Source organism: Stigmatopora argus, chromosome 15 (genome assembly GCF_051989625.1).
Source record: "Stigmatopora argus isolate UIUO_Sarg chromosome 15, RoL_Sarg_1.0, whole genome shotgun sequence".
Taxonomy (NCBI): Eukaryota; Metazoa; Chordata; class Actinopteri; order Syngnathiformes; family Syngnathidae; genus Stigmatopora; species Stigmatopora argus.
Window position 1 is genome coordinate 1,111,539 of NC_135401.1, and position 15,367 is coordinate 1,126,905.

Consider the following 15,367-nt stretch of genomic DNA (forward strand, 5'->3'; position numbering starts at 1 on the left):
TCAATGATGCTGGGTTGGATCAGTGTTTTGTCCTTCATTTTTCCTGTTGTCATGAACGCGTCGGTGGAGTTCCCCTCCCGGCAAGCACCGCGGCGAGTTTCTCCGGTGTGAGATCGCTCAGTAATGGCGGCCGGTTAGCCTCACACAGTCAGCGCAGCAGCTCCGTCATCGGTCGCACTCACCTGACCGCAGTCCTCCGGGGTGACAGCGGGCGAGTCGAGTCGAACCCAAGCGGACCGCGGTCGACTCGCGGGATTTATCCGAGCACCTAGGACGTCCTTTTCCTTCTCGTCGGTGGACACAGTCGAACAAGCACGACATGGACGAGCACCCCGGCGGAGGAGCCGCTGGACCTCCGCCGCCCCAGCAGCAGCTCCAGCCGGGGGGAACCGGAGGAGTTCACCCGGCCCTCGCCGGCGCCCCCGGAGGAGGAGGAGGAGGAGGACTAGGAGGGTCGGCGCTGGGGCCGCAGCAGAGTGACGAGTTACAGCGGCCCCAGCAGCAGTACACCATCCCGGGCATCCTGCACTACATCCAGCACGAGTGGGCCCGCTTCGAGATGGAGCGGGCCCACTGGGAAGTGGAACGGGCCGAGTTGCAGGTGAGCCGTGGTGGTCACGGACGGACTAGTACTATACTACTGGGGCGCCATTGACGTCCATTCAAGGGGGATCACGTCAGCATCATGATCTAATAATAGCAGTGACACCACGCTTAATAATGTGACAACACTAACAAAGTAGGCCAACCACTATTTTACCCTGTGAAAATACGACAAACACGACCCTACTCAATCAAACAGTTAGATTAGGTCTACTATTTATTCAATGTGTTTATTGAGTGGCTGATTCTCAAGCCGTGAATATAAACAGTGCGACTTGAATTGCCCTCATTTCTATAAAATATGTAAACATATTTACACGCTGATTATCTTGCGCTGACCCTAAATCAAAATACAAAGGAATTGAACTGATTGTTTATGTATTTACTTGAGGTCTGAAGCTAAGCTAACACGCTCCGCGCTGGTTCAGCATTAGCTCCGTCCGAGATTAGCCGCGTTAGCTGTTAGCATGACGTCCCTTCTCTGACTCTCCACACCGTTTGGACATTTTAACCAACTAGTGGCGTCCCCAAATCAACACCTCGGCTAAAATGTGACCTTTTAAAAGCGGCGAGATAAGAATATTGCTGCTGAATTTCGGCTTGTTTTGGTATTCGAATCATTTGACTTCTAAAGGCCAGCTCGGAGCTAGCCTAGCCTAGCATAGTTTAGAAACAGCTGGGCCCGCTGTGACATGTCCAGCATCACCTCACACTTTTGTAGTTAATGATGACAATAACAAAAATATTTGGATGACTATTTTCCTATAAGTGGTCCTATATTTTTGCACCGTTGCGGTTATTCCGATCTATTGAAACTATTATAACCCCCTATTGCACATGAATTTGAATCTAGTGGACTTTGCAGGTCACTAATTACCCATTCGACTCATCTGTTGCCATTGACGGTGATGTCTGACTAATACACAGTCATATCCATAAATAATGCATCGTTTTTATCTTTTAATTGGCATTAAACTGACCTGCCGCTAACTTGAAATGCATAAAGTAGTGCTGCAACCTAAAACAGTCAACCAGAAACAACGTATGTAAAGATACATAATTATGAACTATTATTTGTGACTAGACGTTTTGACTTTTAAGACTATTATATATTATGTTATCATTGTATCATCAATAATGAACTAATTAATATTAATATTGTTAAGAATGGATTAGGTGTTGCTATTTTCAATTGTCTTGCCTGCATTACTCCCTTGTGATTGGTCGCGGGAGCTAAATGGTTTATCATAAAGTGGACATTGAGGCCGATTGGTCAAAAATCAGTTCCTGCCTACGACTCCCCCATTGCCACGGCAACCGCCGCTTTGCCTGTCCATCCACCTGTTGCTATGGACACCCCGCCGGGTTTATAAATAGTCAGCGCGAGTGTCGTCTTTCGGGAGCAGCTGCCATCGGATTGACGTGTGCGCGTGCGTGTGTGCGTGTATGTGTGTTTGTGTGTGTGTTTGTGTGTGTTTGTGTGTGTGTTTTTGCAGGCCAGGATAGCGTTCCTCCAGGGGGAGAGGAAAGGTCAGGAGAACTTGAAGAACGACTTGGTGCGAAGAATCAAGATGTTGGAGTATGCGCTCAAACAAGAAAGGTGGGTATCCACACATTTTTGAAAAAAATAAAAATAAATCCCAAAAATAAAACTCCATCTTTTTATTGATTTTTTTTCCTTCATAATAACAGAACATGAGACAAACTTATTCTTTTTTTCCCCCAGTTTCATTTTCATTAAAAAATTGGTAATATTTTCTTTTTTTTTTTTCGTAAAATACATATCTCATTAAAAAAAAGTCCTAATTATTTTTCCTTTAATACAAATTTTTTTTTTGTTTTTTTAAATAATTTATTTAATTTAAGAAAGCATAAATAAGTGACCATTTACTATGGACTTTTCCATTGCCTTTTTTCAAACTCTAAACGAGTTTGTGACGTCCAATCAATTTGAACCAGTGGCCCTCCTGCCTCCAACGGATTGGACGTCAAGTGGCGTCCGGTTCCACTTCCCCTGTTTTTCACAAGTAGACGTCCAATTCGTTTGAAAATGGACTCCCAACGGATTGGACGTCCATTTCCGTCAATGGCGGCCGACCGCTTAAGAATCTCGTTGCGCACGTGTTGTCCCGCAGGGCCAAGTATCACAAGTTGAAGTACGGGACGGAGTTGAATCAAGGTGACCTCAAGCTGCCCAGCTTCGAGTCAGGTGACTTTCCTAAGCCCCGCCTCCCCCAGGTCGCCACGGTGACCATTATTTTTTTTTATTTGATTTTTTTCCCCCACCCCGCAGACGCCAAAGACTCGGAAGTGTCGGCGCTCCCCGCCAACAGTCAGCTGACGTGGAAACAAGGACGACAGCTCCTGAGACAGTACGCCAACGTCGTCGTGGCGACGCCGTCGGCCGGTCGGGGGCGCTCACCCCCTCCCTCCGCGCCCTCAGGTATCTCCAGGAAGTGGGCTACACGGACACCATCTTGGACGTCCGCACGCAGCGGGTTCGCTCCCTGCTGGGCTTGTCCACGTCGGATCAGAACGGCTCGGTGGACAAGAAGAACCTTCAGCAGCTCATCAACGGCGACGACGCGCGCAAAGATGACAAACGGTAAACGCCGGAAAGGGCGGGCGCCCGATCCGCGGTTAGCACGCGTTTGCTTCGTGCAGGAGCCCGGGCGACGTTCTGGAGACCTTCAACTTCCTGGAGAACGCGGAGGACAGCGATGAGGACGAGGACGAGGACGGAGAACTGGAGGACGACATTGGCGACGACATCAAACATCATAGGAAACACAAAAACAAGGTGCATGTCTGTCATTATTAGAGCCAAAATGGCTCCCGGGTGAATTTCAGGCAAACAGATTCTTTTTTTTATTTCTTTTTTTTTAACCTGAATCTTCATCCAGGTGGGCAACGAAGGCCTGGCGTCCGAAGAAGACGACGCCGACACGGAGGAGGCGCTGAAGGAATTCGACTTCCTGGTCACGGCGGAGGACGGCGAGGGCGCCGGCGAAGCGCGCAGCTCCGGCGACGGGACCGAGTGGGGTGAGTTCACGCCGGTTTGCCCTGTCCTTCCCTCCGATTCGCCGCTGACGCTGCCGTCCTTCGTCCGTCTGGCGCTCAGCCGAGCCGCTGCCGTTCGCGCCCGGCGGCGGGAAGAACTTCCTGATGGGCGGGGCCGACCGCGTCCTGGAGAGCGTGCTGGGATTGGGCGACCTGGCCGACCTGACCGTCACCAACGACGACGTCGACTTCGGCTACGACGTGAGCGACAAAACTCCTTTCCGTTCACCGCAAAAGCTCGATCGGACGCCACGCGATTGGACGTTGATCGCAAAACGATCGTAAAATAGTCATGTTTGGTGTCAAAGTCATCGGGATTGAGCGCGGGATACGGATTTAGGGGTCACGGAGGGCCAACCGACGTGTGTTTTGGTCGCTCGCAGTTGGCGTCCAGTCAGGAATCGTCCTTCCGGAAGACGTGGAACCCCAAGTACACGTTGCGCAGCCATTTTGACGGCGTCCGGGCGCTGGCCTTCCACCCGCTGGAGCCCTGCTTGCTGACCGTGTCCGAAGACCACACGCTCAAGCTGTGGAACCTCACCAAGACCGTGGCGGCCAAAAAGTACCCGCAAATCTTCACGCTTCCCTCCGCGTCACATGACTTTGTTTCTCTCTCTGTCTCTGGCGCAGAAGTGCCTCGTTGGACGTGGAACCCATCTACACGTTCCGAGCTCACGTGTACGTATCGTCCGTTAGCGTGAGCACGACGCCGTCGCTCCAAAACCCGTTGAAAAGCTCAAGCGCCCCCGTTCCCCTCCCCTCCCAGTGGCCCCGTGCTGTCTCTGGCCGTGACGTCGAACGGCGAGCAGTGCTTCAGCGGCGGCGTGGACGCCACCGTCCAGTGGTGGAACGTTCCCGGTTCCAACGTGGACCCTTACGACACGTACGGTAAGCGCCACACAAAAACAACCACGTTTTTCCAAATAACAGAAACAAAACAAATGAATTGGATGTATACGAGGAGTACCTTTTTAGTCCAAACCACTTGACGTTGGAGGGTCGGAAGTGACATGTCTTATTGTGGGGGTGTCAAACAAGTGGGAGGGGCCAATGACCCGTCAATGGCGGCCACTAGTTTGATGTTAAGGACGTCGAATCGTGATGAGCTTGTTGGTTGAAGGCGATCATTTTTTTTAAGCGCGACAAGTGCTCCATTTTTTACAGCGGTGTGCGTAGTGGGCGGCCATCTTGGAACTCTGGAAACTAAATGTCCAAGAGGACACGTATTTCGTTGTACTCCCCGAAACTGACGACGCCATTTTTAGTGCCGTATCCTCACCGATACTAATATTAGTTGATGTTAGAATCGGTGCTAATTTATAGCAACATAGCGGTCGAGCTAAAGTCAAGTTGGGCCACCTTTTCATGCGACAAATCTCTCTTCCCCGCCGTCAGACGCCAGCGCACTGGCCGGCACGTGGACGGGACACACGGACGCCGTGTGGTCGTTGGCCTACAGCGCCGTCAAGGACCGCCTGCTGTCCTGCTCGGCCGACGGGACCGTCAAACTTTGGAACCCTCAGGAGGAGAACCCCTGCATCAGCACTTTCAACGCCGACGGAGGTGAGTGGGCGGCGGTGACTCGCGTGGCGCCCCTCTCCCCCTCCCCCATCAAACCGTTTGCCCCGCCCTTCCGCAGAACACGGCGTCCCCACTTCGGTGGATTTTAACGGCTGTGAGCCCGCCCAGGCCGTGGCGTCCTTCCACGACGGCGACGTGGCGCTGTACGACCTGGAGACGTCTCAGAGCACGCTGGTGATGAAGGCTCAGAGCGAAGGAAGTAAGCGTGGCGCCCACAAAAAACACGCACGCTAGGCTAGGCTAATTGGATGCTAAATTGTCCCTAGCTATACGTGTGATTGGTTGTTTGTCTACTTGTACAATTGGCTGGCCACCTGTTCAGGGTGTCCCCGTAGTTGGCCGGGATCGGCTCTAGCACCCCCCCTGAGGATAAGCGCTGTGCAAAATCAATTGGTTTACGGATATTTTTACGTTAAACCTAAATTGTAGAGGGCTTGCAATTATCAGTCGCTTCCGGAGAAGTTGTGTGTCTTCCTTTTTCTTGTGGCAACGGAACGCCAAGCGGCCATTTTGTGTCCAGGCCGTCCCGGTTGCCATCACATCTACAAGGTGGTCAGCCATCCCACGCTGCCCGTCACCATCACGGCGCACGAGGACAGAAACATCAAGTTCTTTGACAACAAGTCAGGTAGGTTTTTCTTTCCTCTCGCTAGCTAGCACGAGAAAGCTAGGAATGGTCGCCCATTTCTGGTTGTGATGTCACAAAGTGGGTGTTTCTGGGTGCAATAACTATAAACTAATAATGCTAACAAAAAGCAGGCGGCTATATGAGTTACCTACATTCATTTTTTTGAGGTTTTGAGGTTTAAATCTCATGATACTTGTAAAATGACAATATGTAATATGTATGCATATATGTGTGTTTGCAGGGAAGATGATCCACGCCATGGTGGCCCACCTGGACGCCGTCACCAGCCTGGCGGTGGATCCAAACGGGATCTACCTGATGTCCGGAAGTAAGCGCGCTCGTCTCTCTAGCGCCTCCTGGCCGGAGTTCCGAGCGGGACTGACGAGCGACCGGTTCTCGCCCTCGTTCCAGGTCACGACTGCTCGCTGCGTTTGTGGAACCTGGACTCCAAGACGTGCGTCCAGGAGATCACGGCGCACCGCAAGAAGAGCGACGAGGCCATCTACGACGTGACCTTTCACCCCTCCAAGGCCTACATCGCCTCGGCCGGAGCCGACGCCCTCGCCAGGGTCTACGTGTAGGCCGCCGCCGCCGCCCACGTCGCCGTGACACTAAAGCCCCTCCCCCTACGCCAACCGTCCCACCGATCGGCCCGTTTGTCGCTAGGCGGCCAGCTTTTTTTTTTTACCAAAGGTTCCGGAACGGGACAGCAAAAAAAAAATTCGGGGGCACAATACCGAACAGAGGATCGGTCCCGATCGACGCCGGCCGGGATTGGGCCCACTGTTTTGATCTCTTTCTCAGACGAGGGCGACCGATCGGCGAAGGCGCTTCTTCAGCGCCGTCCCCGAATTTACGGTTCCGCGCGACGCCCCTCCCGGCCAATCCCAAGCCGCCGTTCGGCCGCGGAGGCGTCGAAGACGTAGAAACTGCCACGATAGGTCCCGGTCGGTTCGCGACCCGAGCGACCGATCAGACGTCAGGGTTCCGTCACTATCGTCAATCTCGCAAATAATCTTTTTCAATTCTTTTGATGGGTTTTTGTGATGATATCACCATTTTTTTTTGAAATAACAACTGCCAACTCAAGATTTTTATTTATTTCCCCGGTCGGTCGATCACGTCGCATCGGCTCTCGGGGGCGGAGCCACCTCGCTCCCCGCCACCGACTCCCACCGAGGCTCCCCCGCGCCCGATCGGAGATGGCGCAGCCTCCCGATTGGCTTGTTTTTGCGCTTTTTTTTAACTTAAGGGATTGATGGTGTGGTGAGCAGCTGACATTTACCACGTGACGTGTTACTACTTCCTGTTGGTGTCCTGCATGATTAACACAATAAAAGTATTTTTTCTAGTCTTCCAACAGATGTTTGTTATTATTTGTTTTTCTACATTTTCAAAAATGCAGGATCCTGCAGCTGACGGGTGACCAGTCTCGTTTTTTAATTTTATTTTAAACATAGTACTGGTACAGTATCGGTGCACCACTTAATTAAACTCGCACGATTCATACACTAATCGTTGTACCTGAAAAAAAATCGGAGTGATACGTCCTGTCTCTCCTGCCAAGGTTTCGTAAATTTGTGTCAGAGTGAGCCATCTCACTGCGTTGCGCTCTTTGTTGTGACACGTCACCCGAGCACCACAACATCCAACATGGCCGCGTCAGTACGCGACAAGCAGACGGGTATGTCCAAATGGTTTTATCACTCATTACATTTATTTCCAGCCGCCCATTTTCCAAGCGTAACACTTTTAAAGTTTGAATGAATCGCTTTAACAAAAAGTCAAACCTCAACGAGCTTCTGAATCTGTTTTCTCCTGTCGAATTAGCATATGCTAGCTAATGAGCCGATGCTCTGTTTTAGCATTTGTTTTTTTACTTCAGTTCATAACTGTTGAAATGTTTATGATAAACGTCAAAAACAGAAGTCAAAACTCGGAAATTACTCCACCAAGACACAAAAGATTGACTAAATTTAACGAAAAGGAAGATTGGGTATCCGCAACGAGATGTTGTCACCTGCTAAAATCAAGCGTTTGAATCAACTGAATATACTTTTACTGTCGTTATACAAGTATAATGAGATTTAAAGTTTCACCGTGAAGTGCACAAACTACTTTGCATCATATACTTGTGTTTTTCGCCTTCCCAGTGGCTCTGAAGCGTATGTTAAACTTCAACGCACCTCCTGTAAAGAACGCCACATCCGAACCAGTATGGAAGGTAAATTGATTTTTTTCCAAATATAAATAAAGCATCTGAGGTATACATAAAAATTGTATTAATCAAAAGAAAGCTAAAAAGAGACATTGACCTTTATCAATCAACACATTCCCCTTAAAAATAGCAAATATGGAAGAATACACTGAGAAAGTGTTCAAAATGTTAAATCTTATTATAAAAATGCTAAAAAATAAGTGAAAAAAATCATTAAATATATACGTGTATGTATCTAACTAAAGTAAATAAAACTAAAAATCAAAAATACATTTTTTTAATTCCTCCTTTTTATTTATTTTGATATTTCCCTCCATACCTCCAAACTGTATTTACATTTTTATTTTACTTGATTTCCTTCTTAAAATCTGTTATTTTAGTTTAGTTTTTTGTCAATGTACTTTCAGGGCTTCAAACGGTTAAAGATGGATGATTTTTGATGAATGATTATGATTTGATTCATGATTATTTTTCAGGTGCTGATATACGACCGCTTCGGTCAGGACATCATTTCGCCGCTGCTGTCCGTCAAGGAGCTCCGAGACATGGGCATCACGCTCCACCTGTAACTTGCATGCGCGCATATTTATACTATTTATTGACCCTTTGTTTATGTTTTGATATTTTTATTTTTATTGTTTTCAGGTTGCTTCACTCCGACAGAGATCCCATTCCCGACGTGCCGGCCATCTACTTCGTCATGCCTTCGGAGGAGAACATTGACAGGATCTGTCAGGTAGTGACAGGCAAAAAGAGCAAGGAAATGCACCTCCACTAGAGGGCAGCCTACTCCGTTGTCCACAAGCCTCCTTTTTTACTGTTCCATTTCATTTCCATCGCACTATGTCGCCGCCTAGTGGCTCATTGTAGAAATATGCGCTTCAGTCTTCCCTTGATTAACGCGACTTTACTTATTGCGACTTCAGCGCGTGGCTTTCTGACTTGAACACGCGTCTCTGTAGGACCTGAGAAACCAACTGTACGAATCCTACTTCCTGAACTTCATCTCGGCCATCAGTCGAAGCAAGTTGGAGGACATCGCCTGCGCCGCGTTAGCGGCTAACGCCGTCAGCCAAATCACCAAGGTTGGAGTTATTTTAATATCAAGCTAGCGAACTTTCAATACACTCTGCGTGTATTCGTCACGTATGTTAATGTCCGTGTGTGTGTGTTTTAGGTGTACGACCAGTATCTGAACTTCATCACGCTGGAGGATGACATGTTCATCTTGGGCCATCAAAACAAGGAGGCCATCTCTTACCACGGTGAGAATTTCTTGCTAGCCCGCCATCAGAACGGCGAATGGTCGCGTTTGAGCGCCACCGACGAACCTGGACGGCGTCCCATCCATTTCGGTTGTTGCTATTATCTATTGTTTCGGATGCATTATTCACGTGGGGTTGAGAGAGCGAGTCTTGAGGCCGTTTGGTGGTACTGCCGTTGAATCTGGTTCATTTGGCGTCATCTGCTGGCCAAAATGTGCATTGCAGGAACTTTTTTTTCCTCATAGTGATCATGACTATGGGGTGTATGTAAAATGGCATCATGTTGTATGATACTAGCCTGAATGTTAGCCACTGAATGTAAAGCATCCGCCATTTTGCAGCCATCAACAGAGGAGACACGCAAGACACGGACATGGAGGCCATCATGGACACCATCGTGGACAGCCTATTCTGCTTTTTCGTAACACTGGGTGCGTATCTCCCGCCATTCGCCATTGTTTGACGGTGGGGCGACGTTAATGGCGCGCATGTGCGTTTGGCGCAGGCGCCGTGCCCATCATCCGCTGTCCCCATGGCAACGCGGCAGAGATGGTTGCTATGGTGAGTTGGCCTATTTTGCTTGAAAATTCAAACAAAACAGGACAGATAACTGAAAAAAAATTCCCTGTGCCTGCCATTTTGTAGAAGCTGGACAAGAAACTGCGTGAAAATCTACGGGATGCCAGGAACAGCCTTTTCACGGGTGACAACATGGCCGCCGGGCAGTTCAGGTAAGCAAGGTACCACGCGCCACACGTTTATGGTTTTTGCCGTCGTTGACTGGTGGTTCGTCTGTCACGCAGCTTCCAGAGGCCTCTGTTCGTGCTGGCCGACCGCAACATAGACATGGCCACGCCCCTGCACCACACTTGGACCTATCAGGCACTGATCCATGATGTGATGGTGAGCGAAATTTACTTGGTCCAAAAGTCCCTTTATCACATATGCCCAAAAATAAACAGGAAGTCACCTACTCATGCCCCACAATCATTACATTTTGACCCAAAATCAACAGGAAGTGATTGGCAAATGACCCAAATTAACAGGAAATGGCCTAAACTTAATAGGAAATAATCCAAAATGGACAGCAAGTGACACAGGAATGCCACAAACTATACAGGAAGTGACCCAAAATCAAAAGGAAGTGACTGACAAATGACCCAAATTAACAGGAAGTGACCCAAAATTAACAGGAAGTGACTGACAAATGACCCAAATTAACAGGAAGTGACTGACAAGTGACCCAAATTGATAGGAAGTGACAGTTATCTCCTTTTTCGTTGTTTTTCCGCCGCCGCTCGTGGACTTCAGGACTTCCACCTTAACCGCGTGATGCTGGAAGAAGGCGGCGGGTCGGAGGCGTCCACCGCCGGCGCCCGCCCCAAAAAGAAGAGCCGGCGCACGTACGACCTGACGGCCGCCGACAAGTTCTGGCAGAGGCACAAGGGGAGCCCCTTCCCGGAGGTGGCCGAGTCGGTTCAGGAGGAGCTGGACGCCTACCGGACGCAGGAGGACGAGGTCAAGCGGCTCAAGAGCATCATGGTAAAACTAAACGACAGAAAGCGACGGAACAAAAACTGGCCCGCCCTCTCTGACCTCTCTGACCTTTGGCCACTCAGGGCCTGGAGGGCGAGGACGAGGGCGCCATCAGCATGCTGTCGGACAACACTGCCAAGCTCACCTCGGCCGTCAGGTGACCGAACTTCTTTTTTTTTAAAGGAGAAAGGAAAATATTGACTCTGTACCAAAGCGATGATGGTATTGATTTAACTCAAATTTAATTAGACATTTTTCGTCTTAGTTCTCTGCCTGAGTTATTGGAGAAGAAACGCCTGATCGACCTCCACACCAACGTGGCCACGGCTGTGCTGGACCACATTAAGGTATCCTCTGCCATTAGCAATCCTCCAAAAATGTGACATTTATTGTCGTCATCATAAAAGGACTATATCTGCAACGCACATGTTGGCCAGCAGAGGGCACCAAACACGCCATAACAATAGCATCAATCAGCCCCATGACAGACACCCAATAGTTAGCCAATTTGAATGCATGCAAGTCCATTGAAAATAGCAACAAAATACCACCCACACAGATCCATATTTATTCATATAAAATTCTAATATGCATGCACGTGGTCGTCGTGTCGTTTCAGAGTCGAAAACTGGACGTTTATTTTGAGTACGAAGAAAAACTCATGAGCAAGTCCACTTTGGACAAATCTCTACTGGACATTATCGGCGACCCGGACGGTACGCGTGGGTTCCCGCGCCGGGCGGCCATTTTGGGGCATTTCTTGCTTTGTTTCCTTATTGCTCGTGTCTTTTTTTTTGGGTCAGCGGGGACGCCAGAAGACAAGATGCGACTCTTTCTCATTTTCTACATCACAGCTCAGCAGCCACCTTCGGAGGTAAATTGTCCGCTTGCAATTTTTTATTTGGAATATTTATCAAATTATCTTATAAAGAAAAACATCCCCCCCCAACATTGTTTTCGAAAAAACTGCAACCGAGTCCACCGTCCTCTCGCCCAGTCCACCGCAATCGGGGGGACGTGTTGACGAGAATCCCAGGCGGCGGCGACGGCGTGTGGGACGACGCCAGCGCTGAAAGATGCGCCGTCGTAAATCGCCGTCCCTGCGGGCGTCCTTTCGTTCGCGGTCCAAATGTCTCCTCAGCCCATTGGAATGTTTTCTTGTGCCTTTTATGACCCCCGAGTCCGTTTTTTTTCCGTTTTCTTTCTTGTACGGACTTTGTTGTCTGTGTAAATATGCAAATGAGCCAGCGTAACTTTGTGTCTTTTGTTCCCCGCTTGCAGTCGGACTTGGAGCAGTATAAAACGGCTCTGCTGGACGCCGGCTGCGACCTGTCGCCTCTCAGCTACATCAAACAGTGGAAGTGAGTCGGGGTGTCTATCGTTTTCTTTTTTTGGGGGGGTGGATTTCCGGCGTTGTCTGAAACCGCTTATCCTCAAGGGTCACGGGGGGTGCCGGAGGCAATCCTAGATGACTTTGTAGCACCTTCCATGGGTGGCCAGCCAATCGCAGGGCACGCTGAGACAAACAGCCAATCACACTCAAGGCCAGGAACAATTTAAGATCCAATTAGCCTAGCACGCATGTTTTTGGGATGTGGGAGGAAACCAGAGTACCCAGAAAAACACCACGGGAGAACATGCAAATTTTCCGCCTGGGGTCGAACCCTCGGCCCTTGAATCGCGAGCCCAACACGCTAACCACTATTCCACCGGGCCACTGAATTTTTAATTAAGATATTTTTTTAGGGCATTTTTGTTGGAGTTCAAATTGGAATTATAAAGTTGACATTGAAATTGTTTGGGAGGAATCGTACATTTAAAATTTTTTGTCCACCTCGAATTGACGACATTATTTTTGACCTGCGACGTCCATCTTGCTTTTGTGCGCAGGGCCTTCACCAAGATGGCCGCCACGCCCGCCAACAACGGCAACAGCGGAGTGAAACCCATGGGGTAGGTGCGGCCTCCCCGACATGTACGGACGGCGGCGAGCGAGCGTCCTAACCGCGTGCGCCCGTGGCCCCGCCCAGGCTCTTTTCCCGAGTGATGAACAGCGGCTCGCAGCTGGTGATGGAGGGAGTCAAGAACTTGGTGCTCAAGCAGCACGTGAGTAGGAGAAAAAAGAACAAAACACACCTGCACAAGTCGTTGGGGTTCCTTCTTTCCGAGCGCCCACCGTCTGCTTTTTTGAGGCGCCGCTTCATCAAAACGGCAAAAACAACGGCAGCGTTTCAAGCGTCTCCAGTTTCGCCGCTTCCATCCTTCGTGTTTTTTTCCGGACGCGCAGCCAACGTGATTTCATCCCGTTTTCGACATCCAAAAATCTCAGAAGCAGAAATGTACAGTTGGGACAATATGACCAAAACTTCCCCACACATTTTTATGGCCCAATTCATTTTTAATGGCGCACTTAACACTTATTTATCGTATTTTTTCTCATATAAGCCGTATTTGTAGCGAGAAAAAAAAGATGACTGAATCAACGGTACGGCTTGCATGCGCATAAGACTTTCACCAGTAGTAACATTTGTTGGTTATTTTCTGTTTTGCAGTAAGAAAACAACCATTACTGGAAATAGCACGTGCAATGATTTAAAAAAAATATTTTCCCCTCAAAGTATCACATTTGTACTCTATTAAAACATTGTGAGGTGGCTTATACGCGAGAAATTCTAAAATTCAACCATTTTAAAGCAATTTTAAGGCTTATGTGCAAGTAAATACAGTACTTTACTTTCAACTCGGTCCTACAAAAAAATTTGGATTGCAGCTCACTATTGTTGACCCCCACCCACAAAAAAATCCTCCAAATGAATTTAAAACAAGTTTTAAAATGTTTTATTTTTTCGTAGAACCTTCCTGTGACGCGAATCCTCGACAACTTGATGGAGATGAAGTCACATCCTGTAAGTAGGACCACACGAGCGCATAAAAAAACATTACAAACACATTAATAGTGCAATGGCTAGCTGCTGCTAGCCACCTATTGCTAGCGACCTTGTCTTGTGACACTCATGGTCACGTGTCCCCTTTGTTCTATTAAAACAAATAATTATAATGACGCCAGCGCCTACTCATTGGCTGCCATTGATGTCCAATCACGTGGGCTTATTTTTTTTCTGGTGTCCTTCCAGGAGACGGACGACTATCGCTACTTCGACCCCAAAATGTTGCGCGGCAGCGAAAGGTAGCTGTTAGCTTCCCGTTAGCCGGGAGTTTAGTCTTTGTCATGCTTTTGTTTTTTTTTCTCTGCAGTTCCATTCCAAGGAACAAGAACCCCTTTCAAGAGGTGAGTGCATTGGGGGGGGGGGGGGGTGCCGGGGGTCCCCACCGGTATGAATCGGAGCTGTCCGACGTCAGAAATTGTATTTTTGGGAGTCTTTTTCCTCGTGCCATTTACAAAAATAGGATCTAATGCTTTTCAAATGGTTTACAAAAGGACATTTTTGCATAAGCTAAACTTTCAATATTTTCCTCTTTTTTTTCCCCATGTAAATCATTGGTTTTTGTTGATTTCTTTGAAATACAAAATGATGTCTTCAGGCCATCGTGTTCGTGGTGGGAGGAGGAAACTACATTGAGTACCAGAACCTGGTGGACTACACCAAAGTAAGTGGCACTAAAGAAAAAAAAAATTTGTTTTGTCTGTTTTATTTATTATTATTAATATTATTTTCAGTCAAAAAGTGGCAAGAAGATCATTTACGGCTGCAGCGAACTCTTCAACGCGTCGCAGTTCATCAAGCAAGTGAGTTTCGTCCAATCAAAGCATTTCTTATTTTTATCACATTATAGTATTGGTACTGTATTTTTTTTCTCACAAAAATATCATTTGAGACACCAAAACAATCATTGGACGTCTACTGGTGATAAAACTCATGAATAAATCCCCGATTGGACGCCACGTGATTGGTCGTCAATGGCACTGAAAGAGTTAAACGCTAATTTGGGCATCATTAAAGGCGTTAAAAATGGTTTTCCTGTAGGATTTTTTATTTTTTTACGTGATTTGTCTTTAGTCAAAAGTTTTGAGACACCTCACCATTGAAATGGATGGGAAAGCGTCTTTAAACTTTTGATCAAGTACATAAAGTTTTTTTTTTTAATTGACCGCCATTTTTATTAATTGAATGTGATGTGTGTGTACTTTCAGCTTTCCCAGTTGGGCCAAAAATGAGGAGGAGCATACACATACACACGCATGGCAAGCGGTTAACCCTTTCCCGCCATCAGCAAGTGAACGCAAACCATTCCGACCCACCGAGACTTTTTATTCCGGGAAAAGTGTCCACCCGAGCGAGGTAGAGACGCCCCCCCCCCCCCCCCCCCCCCCCGAAAAGGGCGGAAAATAAAACCCCCCGTGAAATCCCAAGACGTTCGTTGTTTCCTTTGCGCGCTCACGCGGCAAAAACGGGTCGGATTAATTCCGCCGCTTTTAATCCGCCGGATCAATCTGAGCCGTTTGGCCGGCCGGGA

General features: G+C 48.3%; 2 protein-coding genes across 2 annotated transcripts; both read left to right on the top strand.

Moving 5' to 3' along the window:
* Nucleotides 1-82: 82 nt before the first annotated feature.
* Nucleotides 83-7,232, top strand: strn3 (striatin, calmodulin binding protein 3). The gene is made up of 16 exons (XM_077621275.1): nucleotides 83-601; nucleotides 2,100-2,203; nucleotides 2,739-2,812; nucleotides 2,897-2,975; nucleotides 3,047-3,208; nucleotides 3,268-3,403; nucleotides 3,507-3,645; nucleotides 3,725-3,864; nucleotides 4,047-4,225; nucleotides 4,294-4,341; nucleotides 4,430-4,551; nucleotides 5,059-5,226; nucleotides 5,303-5,443; nucleotides 5,765-5,872; nucleotides 6,114-6,200; nucleotides 6,284-7,232. Exons 1-16 carry the CDS (start codon nucleotides 320-322, stop codon nucleotides 6,451-6,453), a joined length of 2,139 nt encoding a protein of 712 aa, XP_077477401.1. The 5' UTR covers nucleotides 83-319; the 3' UTR covers nucleotides 6,454-7,232.
* Nucleotides 7,233-7,403: 171 nt separating this feature from the next.
* scfd1 (sec1 family domain containing 1) lies at nucleotides 7,404-15,210 on the top strand. The gene is made up of 24 exons (XM_077621670.1): nucleotides 7,404-7,556; nucleotides 8,026-8,096; nucleotides 8,567-8,655; nucleotides 8,736-8,826; nucleotides 9,053-9,175; nucleotides 9,268-9,355; nucleotides 9,697-9,786; nucleotides 9,861-9,916; nucleotides 10,001-10,086; nucleotides 10,159-10,258; nucleotides 10,667-10,897; nucleotides 10,975-11,048; nucleotides 11,157-11,238; nucleotides 11,511-11,607; nucleotides 11,695-11,765; nucleotides 12,173-12,252; nucleotides 12,782-12,844; nucleotides 12,922-12,997; nucleotides 13,744-13,797; nucleotides 14,026-14,078; nucleotides 14,147-14,180; nucleotides 14,435-14,500; nucleotides 14,571-14,639; nucleotides 15,045-15,210. Exons 1-24 carry the CDS (start codon nucleotides 7,526-7,528, stop codon nucleotides 15,066-15,068), a joined length of 1,899 nt encoding a protein of 632 aa, XP_077477796.1. The 5' UTR covers nucleotides 7,404-7,525; the 3' UTR covers nucleotides 15,069-15,210.
* Nucleotides 15,211-15,367: the final 157 nt, after the last annotated feature.